General features: G+C 35.8%; 1 protein-coding gene across 1 annotated transcript in view; it reads left to right on the forward strand.

The window, feature by feature from the left end:
• The first annotated feature begins 2,409 nt into the window (after positions 1-2,409).
• LOC126976747 (zinc finger protein 423 homolog) overlaps positions 2,410-21,910 on the forward strand; it is a 163,899-nt gene continuing 144,398 nt past the window's right edge. The window contains exon 1 of the mRNA XM_050825306.1: positions 2,410-2,530. Coding sequence (XP_050681263.1) covers positions 2,491-2,530 — 40 coding nt within the window. The 5' untranslated portion in view covers positions 2,410-2,490. The remainder of the gene's footprint in view (positions 2,531-21,910) is intronic.

Genomic DNA, 21,910 nt, shown 5'->3' on the forward strand with positions numbered 1-21,910 from the left:
TGAATAACGAGGATTGTAAGCATATAAACTGTTTTCCACCCAAGAATTTTGAAAATATTGGCTTTGTTACATAGATGGCGGGCCGGCAGCCGTGAACTCATATCGCTCAAGGTCGCTGGCATTTATGTTTTAAATTCAGAATTAATGAAGTTGAGGCGAACGACTATAATAGAACAAATTTGATGACGATCACTAATTAATATAATAGTAAGTAAGAAAGATTAGTGAGTATTGAACAATGAAAAATTAATCAATTCAAAATTTGTTTTAGTATCATCGATGTATATATTATCGATGTACCGATTAACATAGAAAGGTATTTAATCCAAAGGAAACGGAAACAACAGGAATGAAAACCTTGTCACGGCAACCTCGCCTCACTGGGTATCTAATAATACGGCATAGAATTACTTTACCCGAGCGATTCTTCCTGGTATTCCTTCCTAAAAGAGCAATTAATAGCCTAGCGTGACGGCTCAGTATCATTCAATAACCACAAACAAGTTGCTTAGGTTTCACGTAAATTGCATCATTGTTGAAATAATTCATTTGCTGTTGTTATAAAAAAGAAGGCGTAACGTTTTTAGTTCTTAAACCTGGTCCAGATATTACGAGGGGCTTACGAAAGCTACCAATCGGTTGCTCATCTCTTTCACTCGCCTCATTACACTCACTCATTTACTTTGTTTTTTTTAGGGACATTCAGCTGATGGTACTTGATACGCACTACTCATTACAGTGGCACAGGCACTACAATTGCGCTCCTTACTTTGAGACATAAGATGTTAAGTCTCAGTTGCCCAGTTTCACTAGCTACGGCGCCCTTCAGACCTAAACACAGTAATGATGACGCATTACTGCTCCACGGCAGTAATAGTTGCCGTTCTAGTACCCATAATCTAGCCGGCATCCTGTGCAAGGGAGCTACTGGCATAATACGCTCGGATGTCGCGAAATCATTCAGAAAAAACATTGGTATTGTAATCTCTGAGGGTCTGAGATTCACGAGGAGATATAAATTTTATCTGGGCAATGTTTCTGTTTCTCAATTTCAGAAGAAAGAGTTGTATTGACAACACCTGCAAATTATTGTATAGTTACTTGCATCTTAATAAAATTTTATGAACGATGCGGGACTCGAACCCGCGACCTCTCGCGTTCCGTGCGAGCGCTCTTTCCAACTGAGCCAACAGTTCGAGTGACGTATCGTTTATAAAATCTTGTATGCTATGTTCAACTCTCAGGTTGTGGCTTCATCTACAGGTTGAAAACAAGCGGGTTCGACTCCCGCATCGTTCCTTATCCTGCAATTACAGTTGAACACATGATGCAAATAAACATTTCAAATTCATACTATTGAGGACTTGATAATGAGAGACATTAAAATATTGACAGTTGTAGAACTAAAATCTTAGAAATTATAAATTACATAATGTTTAAAAACAAAAAAAATATATTTTTAAAACTTATTTTCAATAATATAATAATCAAACAAAAATATTATTTCAACAATGCACAGTATATGTATACAGATTGAACTTTTAACTAAATCCATTTAATTTCACTTTTATAAGATATACACAGCACTAATGTTGCACAATGCACGTCAGCTGTATAGCTACAGATATACTGACGCAAACTCACGAGTTTTTTCCCATCCAAAAATTGTCTAACTTTATATATTTACTAGCTGACCCAGCAAACGTTGTATTGCCGATATTAAAATCGCGATACAAAAGTAACTGTTGATCGTAGATGGTTGAAAATATGAAGTTGTATGTATTTTTTAATGCTCACGCATAATTAAAATTTAAAAATTAAAAGAAAAATGTCAAAATAATAAAAAAAATTTTAGGCGTGAACCACCCTTAACATTTAGGAGGATGAAAAATAGATGTTTTCCGATTCTCAGACCTACCCAATACGCACTCAAAATTTCATGAGAGTCGGTCAAGCCGTTTCGAAGGAGTTTAACTACAAACACCGCGACATGAGAATTTTATATATTAGATATTAATTTTTTTAATTATTTATTTATCGCGCTAGTCATGAGCATGTCAGTGACGCAGACCCATAAGATTTTCCCCTGCTAAACCTCCGCGTTTTTTCCAAAGTTTTCACTTCAATGATTTATCTAACTTCATGAAAAAGTGACTTCGATATATATAACATATTTGCAGATAGCATTCTAAATGTGTCAAAAAAGTATGCGACCCTATAAGGTTATAGTTGCTTTGGGAGCCGATGGCATCTTGAAAGCTGAAAAGTGTGAGTTTGCGCGTTTGTAACAATATTATTATTGCCACTTGTTGGGCGCCAGTAAGCCCGGAGAACGCGGGATGAACTGTACTTCCCTGGAAACGTACGGGCCGGCCCCTCGACGATGTGTTTGTAAACTTTTATTAGTTTGTGTAACGTGCTCCGTGCTCCGTGCGAAGTGATTATAAGTGTGTGATGTATTTGATGAATTATTAACAGTAATAAGCGGAAATGTCAAGAAGAAAACAAGCAAAGCCTAGGTCTTTCAAAGGTAATTTCTGATGTTACTTTAAGTAAAATTATAAACGCATTTAATCAAAATATAAGCTATTTTATATTTATAGTGATAGTATTTCTTATATGTGTCGTAAACTTGTAATGATATAATATCGTACATTTTTATGATTACCCTAGACGTATGTACTAATTGGGGAAATAGTAATAGTATGTATTGACAGGGGTGAGTTCTAAATTGATAAGAAAGATAAAAGTAATCTGTAAAAAACTAAATTTTACTTGGGTATAAGCACAAACTTTAAAAACCATCACTATCTTTTTAAATTTGAATGATTTCATTCTACTAATGTATTTTAATGGCTTACAATAAAAGCATTTGAAATAGAAAAAAACGACAAAGACAGTGTAAGTAAGCGCCGTTATTATGTATTTAAATCTTTTACGAACTCAATTTATGAATATGTATTATGTATAAGACAATGATATATTTTAAAATACCATTTCATAACATGCTACCTCCCGGCGATGTAGCAATGAATGAATAATATCCAGCTTATATGGTTAGCAGGTAGCTAACTGTCTCCCACAGACTACGATAAATATTGTGGTCAACTCGCCCGGTAGTCGCGTCTAGTTTGTCAATGTCATGAGAACCGCAACAGAGTCAAAAATTAACGAGCTCGTCACCGGCCGGTGGGCGGAGGACACGCGACTGATGGAAAGGTTGCGCTCAGAGTGCAACCGACAACCGACAACCGGCTAGCGCCCTACCCCCTAATATCACCGTTTTATCAACGACCACCGCGCTACGCCGTGGTTTGGCCCGGCCTACGCTCTGCTACGCCACGACGCTGTACTTTATAAATTTTAATTCAAATATTTTATTTTATTAGGGAAGCTTACAGCCACAAACACAATACAGTCAAAACATGTGAATAAAAGGGCCTATTAAAATCTACCATATATGGAAAAACAAAAATTATTTCTAACTATATAAAATTATATCTATCGAAAATTTTGTAAGTTTTGCAATTAAGTATATATATAAAGTTTAATCCAGCGCTAACATGTAATATTTACTAAGTGCACATCTAGTACTTTTTATGTAAATAGCAAAATAACTAAATCGATTTAAATATTTTCACTATTATACAAAATATTGCATAAATTGGAGCTTCTAAATAAGACTCTTTTTTTATCGGTTTTTTCGATTCTTCGATTTGATCGAAGCTGCGTTTGGTGGTAAGAGATATGAAGTAGAGACGGTTTTCTAGACGTGCGGAGTAGGACTCTAAGGTGTCAAGGTGAAACAAAAAAAAAGAGAGGCATTTAATAAGTATTGCATAATATGTAGATGAACATTGTTTTGTTATTCGGTAGATTTCTCGGGACAGGCATCGTCATGCTCGCTTAAATGCCTCTGCTGGTGGCGGCGACGTGGGGCGGGTCGTTCCCTTCCCTAAAATATGGTCGAGGGAGGCGATGGCTGGTTCATGCGTCATGCTCGTGAACGGGTGCTACTCGTGGTGGCTGGATGATCTTGTTACCGGGAGGTCTGCTTGATGTGTTTTATATTATTATTATTTCCTTTAAAGTTAAAGTTATTATATATTTTATTTTATGAAATGCTCACATAATGCCTCTATTTATTTGCGGTATGTGTGGATTGACGCATCTACTATAGTCATTAACTCTTGTGTTTATAAGTATTAATTTACTTTTCTTTCTTTTTTTGACTTACTCGTGTAAGCCTTTCAGTTTTTGACGTTTGAGTATTTTTGTTGCGTCACTTTGCATATATTGTAATTGAAATGATTTGTAAAACAATTAAAATTTAAATCTTGACTTAAAAGAGTGGCAATGAGTTTCTTGTTACTTCATCTCATTAGCTCAACCCTTTACGAAGTAGCGGTAAATTCAATAAGAAACAATATTTTTATTTTTTTTGACATTCATAAGTGTCATTTCCGTGACCTACATGAATAAAGTGTTCTTGAATTTGAATATATAATTTCGATAAATGAAAAAAAAACAAAAACAACCGTAAAATTTACGACTTAAATGACGCTGTATACATATAGACAAAAGACGTCGTAGAAAAAGACTAAATTTGGAACAAGCCACAACTTACACCATTATTAATTGTAATATTAACTCCAGTTGTTTAAAAATATTCTTGATCAATAAGGAGCAAAATAAAACATTAATTATTCAGTTCAGATTACGTACCTATGTTGAATTTAAGATCCATATTCGGACAGTGATAGTTGACACACGACTTAAGAGAAAAGTGTGCTTACATTGGTCTTAAAGCACACTTTTGCCGTTCAGCTATCAGACTGCAAATGATATGTCGATGTGTACAGAACTTCATTGCTTTTAATTCTTATTCGAAATTTAATGGATATCACTTTCCCAAAACTCATTCCGGAGTGGCATTGTTCGTAGATCCGTTTGACCTTTCAGTTAATAAATCTAAATTTGGATTGGAAAATATGTGAGGCACATCTACTTGATACTTTGGACGACCTGTATAGCCGAGTGATTAGCGATCCTACCTACTAAGCTAGAGGTCATGGGTTCGAATCTCGGTAGGTGCAAGCATTTATATGATGTTTGTTTCCGAGTCATGGATGTTTATATGTATTTATGTGTGTTTAAGTAAGTATATTGTATTAAATATATCATTGTCTTGCAACCCATAACACAGGCTATATATGCCTAATATGGCGCAAGATAATTTGTGTAAAAAGTGTGTCAATATTATTATATTACTAGCTGACCCAGCAAACGTATTGCCGATATTAAAATCGCGATACAAAAGTAACTGTTGATCGTAGATGGGTGAAAATTTGAAGTTGAATGTATTTTTTAATGCTGACTCATAATCCAACAAATTTAAAAAAAAAAATTCGTGTGGACCACCCTTAACATTTAGGGGTATGAAAAATAGATGTTGGCCGATTCTCAGACCTACTCACAAAATTTCATGAGAATCGGTCAAGCCGTTTCGGAGGAGTACGGGAACGAACATTGTGACACGAGAATTTTATATATAAGATATTACTTTGTTCGGTCTATATTAATATAATGTTTTCATTCTTCTATATGCAGCCTTCATTTTAAATATGAGTTTCTTGCTCCTTGGGTCTGAGGCATTACTTTCCGAAAGTGAGGTATTATTTGACTTTCAAGAAGTGATTTCTATACACTATTTTGCATAATATTTAAATTTGAACAATTATTTTTCATTTCAATTAAAATCAAATGTATCTTCTAACAGTACCGGCTAAAATGTGATTGCTGTTCAATAAAAGGCAATATAGAATGTAAAACATAAAAATAATGAGATTTTTTTTTTATGAAAATAAGGGACGAGACGAGCAGGACGTTCAGCTGATGGTAATTGATACGCCCTACCCATAACAATGCAGTGCCGCTCAGGATTCTTGAAAAACTAAAAATTCTGAACGGCACTATAATAATTTCGCTCGTCACCTTGACACATAAGTTTCATTTGCCCAGTAATTTCACTTGCTACGGCGCCCTTCAGACCGAAACACAATAATGTTTACACATTACTGCTTAACGGCAGAAGAAAGCACAGATGTGGTACCCATAATAGAGTGGGGGGCTCCTTTGCACTCCCACAATTATCAAGTTATTTGCAAGTCTTGCAGTTGACAAAAACTACGTTAAAGATTACGAAATAAACAGATAAAGACCTATTTGAAGTAGTATTTTTCTTCATTAAAAATGACTTAATCTTCGTTTCTGTATTATACAATATACTAACCTATTGTTACCATAGACTTACAATATACTAGCGTAGAGATAACCTGACAGCCCGATAATATATCATCAATTTGGAATTGTCAGTGTGTGGGTTAAAGGCATCAAAGGCATTTATTTTCTCAAAATTGATTCCTATAGAATTATTTTTGATGTCATTTCTAATAACTACTAGATACTACTACCGCTTCGAAAACAAATGGCGCTCTGAGAGAGAAGAAGCGGCGCAAGAAACTCTCCCTGCATTCTTTTTTTTGCGCTCTTTTGAATAAAAATATTATACAATATTGTACAGTCATTTCTATCGCTATAAAGAAATCATAATCTAGTCCGAGGCTGTCCGATCATTTAGATATTCAGCAGTGGAGTAATAGGATTTACGACAGAGCCATTTTTTTATAAAACATTTAAATTTATTTATAGGTAATGCCTGAACAGTGGCTGGGATTTTATTATAGAAGTGTATACATTTACCCTTAATGCTATTATGTATCCTATGAAGCCTACTAGAATTGGTTACAAGCAAACCCTTATTTCTAGTGTTATAATAATGAAAATCACTATTAAGAGCAAAAAGGCGACGATTTCTGTGAACGTATATTAAATTTTCATATATGTACTTTTGTACATTAGCTAGTAGTTTCATATTGAAAACACTAAGGAGCTAATGCCAAGAGTGGCTGACAGTTCACGATTGTCAAAAAGATTCGCTTTCCCTTTCTATCTTGCTGTAGTCATAGTCCGTTAGATGTTCATCTCTCTCTCACGCTCTGCTTGTCTTTACGTATATTGTAAGTGTATGATTGTTACCAATACGCACAATATATTATGTTTAAAAGAATGCAAAGTCAGGATATCGATCTAGTGTATCGTAGTTCGGTGATGTTTCCCGCGGGAGCCGACGCTGCGACAGGCGACTACTCAACTCCTGCCTCCAGGGTTAGTCGGCTGAACACGCCGACTTATACTACTTGTTAATTTATTATAGGTATTCATTTTAATAGCTTAATGATGTTTTAAATACTTCAAATTTAATTTGTACCTAAATTTATGAACGCTGTGGGATTCGAATCCGCGCCTCTCGGGTTCCGTCCGAGCGCTATTAACAACTCTGGAGTACAACTCGGCGATATGGGCCCCTCATGAGGACAAGTATAGGTTAATGTCAATCAAGCGTGTCCAAAACAAATTCGTTAGGCACCTATAACTTCAAGTTATATGGAGTATACCCATTTTACCCACTTATGTATCCGACACTGTTTGTGCTGGGTATGGTTGGGTATACTGAGTTGATCGTCCGCAGGGATTTTTTTCTAGCAGCGTATGTGGTGAAGTTTAAGCAGCACAACCCAGGAGTTCTGTGCTGCTTGAGTCTCCGTGTGCCGGACCGGTACGTGTGGAGGCGTCTCCATCCGCCACTACTATCCATTCCGATGGCGAGAACAAATGTGTTGGCAAAATCGCCTTTAACTAGAGCCCTTGGCCATATAAATGAACTCCACAACAAAGTGGACATTTTTGAGTGTACGTGGAGAGAACTCGCAAGGGTATTTTGTTATTCTTGTTTGTGTGTGTTATGTTTTAAAGTGATAACCCTCACTTCTGGGATTAATACACAAATAAAACTGAAAACAACATTTTATGATCGATGCGGGACTCAAACCTGCGACCTCTCGCGTTCCGTGCGAGTGCACTTCCAATTGAGCTAACATATACATTGAGTGACATATCGTCTTTCGTATTTTGGGATTGAGCAGGTTATCAACTGTAAAGTAGATCCTGTAGATGAAGCCACAACCGCAGAGTTGAACAAAGCATACAAGATTTTATGACGATACGTCACTCGAACGGTTAGCTCAGTTGGAAGAGCACTCGCACGGTATGCGAGAGGTCGTGGGTTCGAGTCCCGCATCGTTTATAAAATTTTGTTTCCAAATTTTATTTGTTTGTAGACTACCTTTAAGGACGCGTTCTCAAAACAGAGAGGTATCGAATCGCACTACTACACTGACACCGCTGAAACACACACACGTACTTAAAGTTAATTGCGGGAATCAAATGAATTTGATACTTTAGCAAGTTTGAATTTAATTTTTTAATACCTATGTATTTTTGATAATTGGTTGATGTATTCGTTTAGTAGTTAAATAGATAGATGGCAATTTTGTCGCATAACGTCGTGTGCAGTAAACGCAGTTTTTTTTAAAACCAAGATGGCCGCCTCGAAAAATTATGATTACAACAATAGGGGTATCGTATCCGAAGTTATCGAGGGTGCAGAGAAATATTAGATAGGTCTTTCAAAATCAAATTTTGAGATTTTTTAATTAGACTGGTAACGGAATGTGTTTTGTACATATTGTGAGTGAAAAGTCGAAACGTAAATATTTCTATATTTAGGGAATGAAGAATTAATTTAGCATGTGGGATATTGTTAGACAGGCCTTTTATAAGATAATTTAAGTTTATGAATGAATTGTAGAAATTGTAGAAAATTTTGTAGATTTCATAGGCGCCATCATGGATTTCGATTTAGGCCCGCTATTCGTTATTGTTGACCCCAAAATCCATGAAAATGACACCCATGAAGAGAAGTTGGTAAATTTCATAGGCGCCATCTTGGATTGCGATTTTGACCCGATATGCGTTATTGTTGACCCCGAAAACCATGAAAATGACACCCATGAAGAAAAGTTGCCAATTTTATAAGCGCCATCTTGAATTTCGATTAGACCTTATATTTAGAGATGAACTTATAAATCACAAATTCTTCAAAAAAATACAGAAATATAATTTAATAAAAATCTGACTGCGTACAAAATATGTAAAGTATCAAAGTCAGTATTGTATAGCTTATAAAAAATATTCATGTTCGTACAGCGATCTTTCCGAGTACGAGCTGCTGCTTACAACCGACACAATGTCTACCCACGACGGCGGCCGAGCGCGGACTGAGGTTATTTCGATAGATCTTTCTGTGCAATGCGTACGGAGTGACAAAATAAAATAACCCTTAATACCACACTATAAAGGTCATGCTTATCAGAAATATATATGAATTTTAGACGATTCATTTTAATTTTTTTCTGAGATTATTTATTAGATATTCATTAATTTGTTTCCCGTCTTTTTGAAAATATTATATCTGCTTTCCTCACATAATTTTTAAGAGCCAAAATTGTGTAAGTGGTAGCAGAAAACTGATCCTGAATGAAGCCCCATTTCGTCAATTTTGTGTGAAGAGGTAACGGATAATCGTTTTTACCACATAAAATATCAAAATTTCAAAGCAAACATTTCCCGCTAATTGGAGATAAAGAAGTAATCTATTTGTGGCAATTTTTAGTTTTGTTAGAATTAGTTTAATTTCGTCACAATCTCTACCGAAAAATATCTTATTCTTGTCGGATTCGTAAACGCGTCCTTAACAGGAAAAAATCCACTGTGGGTAACCCATTGAAAAGGGGTGCACTTAGTGGTAGATATATATATTGGTTTTATGGTAAAAGTATTTATTTACATAAGGTACTAAATTAATCTATCATACTTGTAAAATAACTATAATTAATGGTTCTATTTGTGAGTACGCGGATTTCTCCTATTAATTGGTTAAAATGGTTACTCGGACCAGTCCTGTGATGGTTATAGACAAATGGTTAATGGTAACTAGGACCGGACCGACCAATGGTTACTCGCGTACTGCATCTCTACAATGCATTGGTAATAATAGTTAAAATGGTTACTCGGGCCGGTCCTGTAAAGGTTAATGGTAACTAGGACCGGCCCGATCAATGGTCACCCGCGTACGGCCTTACTAAAGGCATGGTTTTATTACAATTAATTTTATCTACTAAGCATTATTTGTAATATAATGCTGTTCGATGGATTTACTTCGAACACCTATTATGCCTGGCAGATACACTTTGACAAATATTTTAATTGAACGAGCTTTATTAGCCAGCTATCGTTCACAGAAATAACGACCGAGTAGTAGTTTATACCGCTGCTTTGTTTTGGCATGATTTACTAATAAAAACCACCAAAGTAAAGATATAGTTAATCTGAGCTAAGAAATGACAAGATACTAATGCCAATATATCAGGAAGCTAAAATGGAATTGTCAATTAACGGAAACAACTGTAAATGGACTGTACGTAATGGTTTGACTCGTAGTAAAAATATTTATATGTTTTAACCGCCGGTATTAGTTTACTATGGTACTGGAGGAGAATGCTGGGAGTTTCGTGGCTGAGTTTCGCACCAACGTTGTTCAAAAACTGGGCATAAAACAACTCCTTTCGGTGTTAGTACAGAGTCGCATTCTAAAGGGCTTCGGACACGTCTCCCGGCGTACGAGTTAGTCCGTCGAGCGCCTTAAGGCGACACTAAATGCCAGCGACCTTGAGAGATATGAGTTCACGGCTGCTGGCCCGCCATCTATGTAACAAAGCCAATATTTTCAAAATTCTTGGGTGGAAAACAGTTTATATGCTTACAATCCTCGTTATTCACTACTAATCTGAATAAATGAACCTACACATAAAAGTACAAGCTATAAGAATAACTTTTCTGAGAGAAGTACCAAAAAAATGCGTCACGCCATGACAAAAAACTTGTTTAATTTCTAAGAAAAGTGGATGTTCAATAAGGCGGTACGGCAGTGTTAACTATAACCAACAGCAAGCAGTAGCAACCTACAAATAAGACTTAAGGATATGTGTAACAGGATTAAGTAGTGTTCATAGCTCGAAATGCTATACTTTCACCACAAAACTTGTCTAAAAACACCATGTTTGCGTGTTTCTGCTTACTCTTCGCCTTAAGTGCCGTGAACAAATTAAGTCTGCTGTGGGCGGTCCATTGAACGAGTGTACCAGACTGTCGGCCAGCAGGGAAAAGTCACGAATTCTCTTGGGACGAATCACATCTGCCCCAAAAGATTTCACATCATGATCACCACGACCGCTCTGTCAAGAGTGTGACGACGAAAAATGCTTAAATATTTTTAACCATCGGTAGGTACTAGTTTACTGATGGAAGTAAGTTGTCTTAAACCGGTGCGTAGTTCTCTCCCAACACTTTCATTAATATGTGTCAACTCTATAACTTGTGTACTTAATCTGTTTTATAATACTGGGAATATATTATGTGCATGTAGGTTGTGATCGAATCTCCGCGCGGTCACTTGGGTCCTGTAAAGTCAATTTCAGCTTATAACGTGGATGGCTAAGCCATCCCTGACGTTATAAAAATTAAAATTTTACCATTCATAATAATTGTAACGATTAATTATTACTGAATTATACTTAATGCAGATGTTTCTTGAAGTGTTTGAGATAATGTTTTTGGTCAAACAAAACAAATATTTTAACTATATTTACAATACTATGATTACATTAATTTAGAACTATTATTACGGGGAAGTGTACCAAGAATACTGGCCGCATTTCTTCGTTGTATAGCTAGGCTGATCCGTTGACCGAAATAGCTGCCAGCGCTGGGGCTTCTAGTAGCCCTATTGAGGCGCGGAGAATGTACAAAGTACTGTTCTACTTCTACTCTGGGCCCCACGGGCTAATTAGTGTCTCGACACCAAACGGCACAAATATGTATGACTCAATGAGATCAATATATTTGCGATGTTTGCTGTCTTCGGCAGTCGAAGCAGCAGCCCTAGCACCAACTGAAATAACTTGGACATAAGAAGGAGCCAGAGTGTAGACGCAAGTCGCGTTCCACACCAGCGCCCTTCTCCGTGCCCAAGCCACCAAAGTCATTTCATCATGACGCTTGCCATCGCAGCGGGTAATAAATACCATTTAGCTCTAAAACAGCTTGTATATAAGGAGCCTGCGGATGACTTCATTAATCCTCGCATGTATTTGGTTTACATTATCTTATTTCCAAACGTATATTGTAGTATCCATTTACGAACATTTAATAGTGTGAAACTGGCAGTAAATGTTACTGTAATCACGACATCCTTTCACAGAAGGGATGTGAAAATTGGACTTTCATATCGCCCATATTTTTATGCATTTTTTGTCGGTTTGACCTGAAATTAAAACACTAAAAACCTCGATTTTCTCAGGTCTATGACTAAGTGATTTAATACAGTTTTATATTATAACACCACCTACAATCCAGTGAGATTGTGCTCACTTAGTTAGCTTATATATTATATTAGTATCATGATCAACAATTGTTTAAAGAACTTTCATGTAATTTTACATTATTATAATAAAGAATCAAGTATGCGCGGTACCAGTTTTATGAAATGATAAGAAGTGAGGGTAGTTGCAAAATACGCGGCACAGCGCGTCCATAAAACTTGTACCAGCTCCGTAGAGAGTTGCCGCGAAATTTCCCCTGGGTGGCGCACCTCCAAGAGCCTGAGGGAAATACTGCTAAGCCATATCTTTACAGCTTTATGTTGATCCGAACTCCACGCAAGACCAACTACCACTATCATCTATGCTATTAATATAATAATAAAGCCTTTATTAATGATTTTCCATTTGATTTTCTACATTTTAGTGTTAGTATGTTAGTACGGTTAGTCGACAAACATGATTATTTTATTATTAACTTTTATGTTAGTAAGTTATAATGCATGCACTTTGTTAGTTTTCTTCAAATGGATCCCAGTTGGGTAAAGGCCTCCTCCATTCCTTTCTATTTTTTCCTTTTTCGAGCCAGTTAGTTCCGCCAATATCTCTAATCTCATCGGTCCACCTTTTATGTGGTCTGCCCACATTTCTCTTTCCTGCAGGTCCCTTCCATGTTGTGGTCTGAATGGTCCATCTAGCGTCTGTTAGTCTGGAAATGTGTCCGGCCCATTGCCACTTTAATTTTAATGCTTGACTTAAGGCATCAGTCAGTTTTGTTTTCTTCCGTATCTTATGGCTATGTATTTTATTAATTTTCCTTAATTTAAGCATACTTCTTTCCATTCCGCGCTGACATGTCTTAATTAAGTGCTGTATTTTCTTCGTAAACACCCATGTTTGGCAGCCATACACCCTCCATCTATGCTATTAATAACAGTCAATTAATACCCGATACAACATTTAAACACATATAATTGTACTATCACATAGATATACACACCTCTCAATCTTAGACTGAGATCTATAGAGCGTACTTAGACTTTGCTCAGACTTTACTTACGTAAAACTTAGCTGACTGTATGCCTGGCGTAATATTTGATTTCTTTTTCATAGTCATTTGACAAGGCTGAAATTGTGCTAAGCTAAGCTAAGACAGCGCAATGTACAAATCAAGTTCCCATTTTATCATACTCAGTAAAGTATTACGTGAGTAAGTAAAGCTATAGATTGAGATCAGCCATAGGCCGCAGAGCATGTAGATTCTATGATAGAGCAAATCCCTGTTACTCATCCTCTCTGAATGTGGTCCTTTAATGCGCAAACGTAACATCACTTTTCGAAGTTCAATTCTTCAACCACTTGAGATACTTCAGCTCACTGCAAAAGATATAACAAGATTCATGAACAATATGTTTTAAGCAAACAGAATTTTATAACGAGGCGGTACTCGAACGGTTAGCTCAGTTGGTTAGAGCACCGGCACGGAACGCCGGAGGTCGTGGGTTCAAATCCCGCATCGTTCATAAAATCTTGTTTTTCAAATTTTATTTGTGTATTAAGTGAGGGTTATAAATTAAAAAAAAAACATAACATATTGTTTAGATTTGCAAGAGCGACATCTCAAGTCAATTTCTTATATGCAAATATTGGGGTTGAGCAGGTTATCAACTGTAAAGTAGATCCTGTAGATGAAGCCACAACCTGAAAGTTGAACAAAGCAAACAGAATTTTATAACGAGGCGGTACTCGAACGGTTAGCTCAATTGGTTAGAGCACCGGAACGGAACACCGGAGGTCGTGTTCGAATCCCGCATCGTTCATAAAATTTTGTTTTTCAAATTTATTTTGAAGATTCATGAAAATAATTAATCTTATCAGTGAGCTAAAGTTAACAGTGGCTATCACAATAGATCACATGAGTTGCAGTAAAACAGTTCACTGAACTGCACTAGAGCCGTTTTACAAAATATAAGTAATTATACTAGCTGACCCGAAAGACATCGTTTTATGAAATGAAATGAAATGAAATTTTATTTGCAGGAAACATTGTACTTAAGATGTTAACAATATAACGGATAATCCAATATGTTTCGTCAATTGACATGCAAAATATGTTACAAAATTGTCTAAACACTACTCGTACTGTTATACCGAAACATGTCGGATTTCACGATAATATCATTAATATTTATAAAATAAAATTTTAAGATATTATAGTATGAGACGTAAATGAAACGAAAAAAAATATACATGTTAAGCTTAACCTGTATTAAGCCTTCGCTATAAATCAATCCGTCTATTGGTACATATCCAGTGGGAGGCTCCTTTGCACAGGATGCCGGCTAGATTATGGGTACCACAACGACGCCTATTTCTGCCGTGGAGCAGTTATGTGTAAGCATTACTGTGTTTCGGTCTGAAGGGCGCCTTAGCTAGTGAAATAACTGGGCAAATGAGACTTAACATCTTGTCTCAAAGTGACGAGCGCAGTTGTAGTGCCGCTCAGAATTTTTGGGGGTTTCAAGAATCCTGAGCGGCACTGCATTGTAATGGGCAGGGCGTATCTATTCTTATTTTCATAAGCGTTTCGTGCCTGATGCCTACGTAACCCCATAATCAAAACTCCGCAGTCCATCCGTCCTGAAATATTGATAGAACTTCATATTACTGTAGTTATAACAATGTATTATTAAGGCGGGGTTGCATAGGTTTAAGACAAATGTATTGTTTACAGTAACACTAACTTTAACATATTCATATTCATATTTATTTATTTGCTATTAAATAGGATGGTACAAATTTGGTCTTACAATAGCCTAACTTAAAGTATCTCCTATTTAACCATTTCCAATAGCATTCAAACTTGTTCTTGGGCAAAAATTTTATTACTAAGTATATATATAAATTAATTTACTTTATATAACACAAAATTAGAATTTGATACAATAAAAAAAAAATATTAAAGTCAAGATAAGAGTAATCCACTAACGGCCGTTCCCAATATACTATCTACAGATAGAGAAATTACTACCTTCTACTGTCAGTCATTAGCTGTCAATAATCTGAAGCTGTCCCAGTATACCCGTTATGTCATTCTTATCGCGTTATATTGGGTCGCGTGAATTGCTATTTCTATACAAACTTCTATCGCTGGTAAGCTACACGTCCCATTGACAGACATCGTGTACGGATAAGGTGAGTTACCATCGATAAGTTTATTGGGACAGAAAAGTCAACGATAGTTACGATTTTTATCTCAAGTAAGCAATAGACTGAATATTGGGAACGGCCGTTAGAATGCAATATCAAAATCCTTTACTCTTTGTGGTCAAAAAACGCTCCTATAGAATAAAATGTGTTTTGAAGAAGCCAACTGTGTAAGGATACTTTAAATCTTGAAAAAGGTAACAACTTAAATGAATCAGGGATCTTATTGAAAATTTTCATGCCCATCCAGAAGCAATGTTCCTGAAATAAAATGCTATGCGGAACGACTCGAGTCATTTAATAAACATGCCTCTATTGGGCAAAATTGTAAAATAATCGACATACAAGCCCCTATTGGGGAATGTATTAGTACTAATGTACAAAAATATAACAATGAAGATTTTTCTTCAATTAATTTAAATTAAGTTATTTGACAAGGGAGGACAACTCTTGCAATATCATACAAAATAGGCAACATTCACCAAATATAAATGTTACTGCTATAGATAATCACAATATAAAGCTCATAAATATTGTTCACCAGAATATACAAGGTATCTCAAGTAAGGAATTAGAAATTGAACTGTTTTTGAGCTGCTGTAATATAGATATATTATGTATTACAGAACATTGGCGTAAGAGTCATCAGCTCCAGTTTAGTTTTAGAGAACATAAAGTAGTCAGTTCGTTTTGTAGAAGTAGGGCAATACATGGAGGTTCCCTAATTATTATTAATAATAGATTAAAATGTAAAAATAGAAGAGATATTGTTAATCTCTCTATAGAACAACTAATTGAGATAGCTTGTATAGAACTAGAGCAATTTATTATTGTAAGTGTATACCGCCCCCCCACTGCATCATATGAACAATTCCAACATAGAATGGAGGAGGTACTATCAAAATTTAGCAAAACTAGCAAGTCAATTATAGTGTGTGGAGATTTTAATATAAACTTGCTTGAACCTTCGGCCAATTGTACTAGCCTTAAAAATTTATTTCAAAGTTTTAATTTGTTCAATGTATTTTGGGAACCTACTAGAATCACTTCTACAACAGCAACCTGTTTAGATAATATTTTTACAGATGTTACTATTACTAGTAAACTCATAATTAATAATCTTCAGTCCGACCATAGTGGGCAACTTATAAAAGTAAATACAAGATTGGACAATGTCAGACCAAAAAAGGTGACGCTTATACCAGTTACGGGTAGCCGTCTTGAGAGGTTTAGAAATAATTTGGTTAATACAATACCATTTTTACACTGTGGCGAAACTGCTAATTTTCACTACAACTTAGTCTTCAATTCCTTCTGTGAGGAATTTGACAGGATTTTTACTCCAGTAACGGTGACAGTAAACAACAAACATAGTTTTAATGATTGGGCAACAATGGGTATCCACAAAAGTCGTAAACGCTTATATGACCTTTATTATGAGAAACATTACAATAATAGTGAAGAATTTAAAATATATGTAAAAAAATACTCCAAGCTCTTTAAAATAGTTTGTCATGAAGCGAAAACACGTTTCATTGCAGATAAAATTAAAAACAGTAATAATAAAGTAAAAGCGACTTGGAGTGTAATTAACAATGAAACTGGTAGATCGAATTACCGTAACACCTCTATCTGTTTAAATATTAATAAACGCGTTATAAATTCGGAAATAGAAATTGCAAATAAATTTGATAAATACTTCTCCGAAATCCCGATTGTCACGACCAAATACCTTAACTCTTCGCCAAAAGCAGCATATGATATGCTTAAATTACACGTACCAGTATCTTCTACTGACTTGAAATTTAAGTATGTTACAGGTAGCGATATAATAAAAATCTTCAAATTAATTAACCTAAAAAATACAAAAGACCTATGGGGCTTTTCGACTAATATTGTTAAATACATACTTGACATTATAGCACCTGAATTAGCAATAATATTTAATGAATGCATAGATGAGGGTGTGTTCCCTGACCTCATGAAATACAGCAAAGTTATACCTTTGTTTAAATCGGGCAGTTCTTTTGACCCTGCTAATTTCAGACCTATTTCAGTGCTGCCTGTTTTTAGTAAAATTTTTGAAAAACTTTTGCTTCAACAGCTACAAATGCATTGTTGTAAATTAATGAACAAAAATCAGTTTGGTTTCACTAGGGGCTTATCAACAATTAATGCGGGTACTAGACTCATTGAGCACATCTTTGACGCCTGGGAAGAGTCACAGGATGCATTGGGCATTTTTTGTGATTTGTCAAAAGCATTTGACTGCGTCCACCATGAAACTTTACTCCTAAAACTAAAGCATTATGGAGTGAAAAATAGAGCCCTAAATCTGTTAAAATCATATTTAAGCGAAAGAGTTCAGATAGTCGATGTAAATGGCAAACGGTCTTCGGGTAAACCTGTGGGAATAGGTGTTCCACAGGGTTCTATTCTCGGTCCTTTCTTGTTTCTTATATATATTAACGATCTACCGTTTGTGGTAGATGATAGCCATGAGATTGTATTGTTTGCTGATGATACTTCACTTATTTTTAAAGTGAAGTGACGTGCGGATATTGATGACGAGGTAAGCAATGCACTCTCAAAGATAGTACGTTGGTTTGAGACGAATAATCTGCACTTAAACAGTAAAAAAACAAAGTGTTTACGGTTCATTACACCAAACACAGCGGAGGTACAAACCAACGTACTTATAAATGACCAGAGATTGGAACTTGTGGACACTACGGTCTTCTTGGGTATCACGTTAGATAAAAAGCTTCAGTGGGGTCCACATATTACCCATCTAGCAGATAGACTCAGCTCTGCGGCATATGCAGTTAGAAAGATTAGAGAGTACACGAATGTTGCGACCGCTAGATTAGTGTACTTTAGTTATTTTCACAGCATCATGACGTACGGTATATTACTATGGGGTCATGCTGCTGACATTGATATAGTGTTTGCACTGCAAAAGAGAGCTGTTCGTGCTATATATCAGCTTGGTTATAGACAGTCTCTCAAAGAAAAATTTAAAGAAATAAATATTATGACTGTTTATTGTCAGTACATTTATGAAAATTTAATATATGTTCACAAAAATCGTCACCTTTTTGCTCTTAATAGTGATTTTCATTATTATAACACTAGAAATAAGGGATTGCTTGTAACTAATTCTAGTAGGCTTCATAAGATACATAATAGCTTTAAGGGTAAATGTATACACTTCTACAATAAAGTCCCAGCCACTGTTCAGGCATTATCTATAAATAAATTTAAATGTTTTATAAAGAAATGGCTCTGTCGTAAATCCTATTACTCCACTGCTGAATATCTAAATGATCGGACAGCCTGGGACTAGATTGTGATTATTTTATAGCGACTGTACAATATTGTATATTTTTATTGAAAAGAGCGCAGAAAAAAGAATGCTGGGAGAGTTTCTTGCGCCGCTTCTTCTCTCTCAGAGCGCCATTTGTTTCCGAAGCGGTAGTAGTATCTAGTAGTATAAGAAATGACATCAAAAAGAATTCTAAAGGAATCAATTTTGAGAAAATAAATGCCTTTATGCCTTTATAACCTATCAGCTTTCCTAAGTATTCTAGTACTGTGGGTCATATGTATTTGCTGTAAGTATAGCATACTGTGATTTTCCTTTACAAATTTTGCCATCTCGTAAATGTATAGACCGGGCAGTGTCAATAATTTTAGTGACTTGAAAAAGGGCTTTCATGAAACGTCAGGCTTAATACCACAGATTGATGTGCTGCACTTTTTTGTGCAATAAATGCTTTGTTTATTATTGAAGAGTTGCCCCTCAATATGAGACCATATCTAAGTATGGACTCATGAGAGTCATGCCCTCGATTTATAAGAAACCAGTTACTGCATATTTAGTTTTTTAAAATATCTTGAAATTTTGACCCGAATGATTTTTCAAAAAAACTACAACCTATATTATTGGGCCAGTGGACGCTGTTCCTGAGAAGGATCAATCTTTGTAAAGATATTTATTATTAAAAATGAAAAGAAATACCAAATTTTTCTGTTTTATTATTTTTACACGGAAGAAAACTCACCTCCTATTCAACCTTTTTTTAGAGATCTTACTTTTTTGTTTTTAAAGAAATTTGAAAAAACTAATTATGCAGTTATTGGTCTTTTCACGACTTTCCTCTAAGTCTCGTAGTTTCCGACATGGCCATCACCGCCCTTCTCAAACAACCATGCTGTATACCTTCATAGATTCCGTATCTACTTTATATCATGTATGATAAAAATACGAAACCATGTTTGAGTGAGCTTGCTTTAAACTTTGCTTTTATAATAATAATTGAGTTAAATTAATCGTGATAAAATATTCTCTTTACAGAGATAGGTACTCATTCAATGGTTCTCGTTTAAGAAGTTATCGCGGCAGGACACAGGACTTAAACGGTATTCTAATAATACCTACTACTGAAACGTTTAGGTAACTTAAGAATGAAACAGAATATATTGGACTTGATTAGAATTCAAGAATCATTACATACTCTAGACGTCATGACGACTTTTACCAGTGGGAGACTCCTTTGCACCGGATGCCGGCTAGATTATGGGTGCCACAACGTCTATTTCTGCCGTGAAGCAGTTATATGTAAGCATTACTGCGTTTCGGTCTGAAGGGCGCCGTAGCTAGTGTAATTACTGGGCAAATGAGACTTGACAACTTATGTCTCAAGGTGACGAGCGCAGTAATTGTAGTGCCGCTCAGAATTTTTGGGTTTTTCAATAATCCTGAGCGGCACTGCATTGCAATGGGCAGGTCGTATCAATTACCATCAGCTGAACGTCCTGCTCGTCTCGTCCCTTATTTTTATAAAAAAAAAATCAAGCAATCAGCATAATCAATATTCTAGAGACTTTTTTTGTTTTTAGGGAAAAGGAGGAAAAACAAGCGTACGAGGCACCTCGTGTTAAGTGATCACTTCCCACATTCGTAGAACTTAGAAGTGTAAATAGAAAACTTTTTAAGCCAAGAACAACCTACATAAAAACAATTATTTCATAGTTATATTTCAGTTATCAATGATATTCATATAACAATTGTATGTATATAAGACCCAGTATTAATGTTCAAAAGGCCACAGTAAGTATAAATGCAATCTGAAAAAAAAAACCAAGCAGACATTATTTTCCTCAGTCCCAAGTGACTTCAATAAATCACTCATGTGTTTTCACGCAAAAAATCCATAAAGAGGAAACATAACGGTAGCGTAGGACTCGAAATATAACATTCATATATGAACCGACCGCAACTTGTACACGTACCCTTTAATTTATACATGATATGACATCACTAATAATATTATGTGAATGTAAGTATGTTTGTTACGCTTTTACGCCGGAGCTACTGAACCGATTTTGATGAAATTAGGTACAGCGATAGACTGCAGCTTGGGAAAGAACATAGGCTACATTTTATCCCGGAAAAATCCATGGTTTCCGCGGGATTTTCGAAAAATTGAAATTAACATCGATGAGCTCGAGCTATATAACTATACCAATAGTTGGTTTAGTTTAGTAATCTTCTTTGAAATGAGATTTATATAATATGTTGGAAAGGGAGCGAAAACGTGACCTGGAATAGGACATGAGATAATCTTCAATTCCAAACTTGCTCTTATTTTTAAATACCCTTTATCTACGTGGACGAAGTCGCGGTCGTAAGCTAGTTTATACATAATATGACTTATTATTACATATCAGAATGTTTATTGAAGATGATGTTTTAGGTGTATTACTGAGTAGGTGCTGACTCCTGGCATCACCTTCTGGACTCGTACCTTCTTTTTATGACACTCAGGGTAGAGACGAGCAGTACGTTCAGGTATACGCCCTGCCCATTACAATGCAATGCAAAATTCTGAGCATCACTACGATTCCGCTCGTCACCTTGAGACATAAGATGTTAAGTCTCATTTGCCCAGTAATTCACTAGCTACGGTGCTCTTCAGACCGAAACACAAAATGCTTATTAATACTGCTTCACGGCAGAAAAAGGCGACGTTGTGGTACCCATAATCACGCCGGCATCCTGTGCATAGGAGCATCCCAGTGACGTTTGTTTGACGTTCCACAAAACTGTTAACATTTGCGTTGTTAGGACTTTTAAGGCCGATATTATGTTTACATTAGAAAAACGCGATCAGTGTTCAGTCATTTCACTGCCCGGTATTGTTGTTCCCCTGGTATAACAGCACTTGCCAACGGCCGGTATGTACGACACGCCGTGGTTTCTCACTAAAGAATTGATTTGAATTAAATGTTTGTTACTTTCG

Source organism: Leptidea sinapis, chromosome 42 (assembly GCF_905404315.1).
Source record: "Leptidea sinapis chromosome 42, ilLepSina1.1, whole genome shotgun sequence".
NCBI lineage: Eukaryota > Metazoa > Arthropoda > Insecta > Lepidoptera > Pieridae > Leptidea > Leptidea sinapis.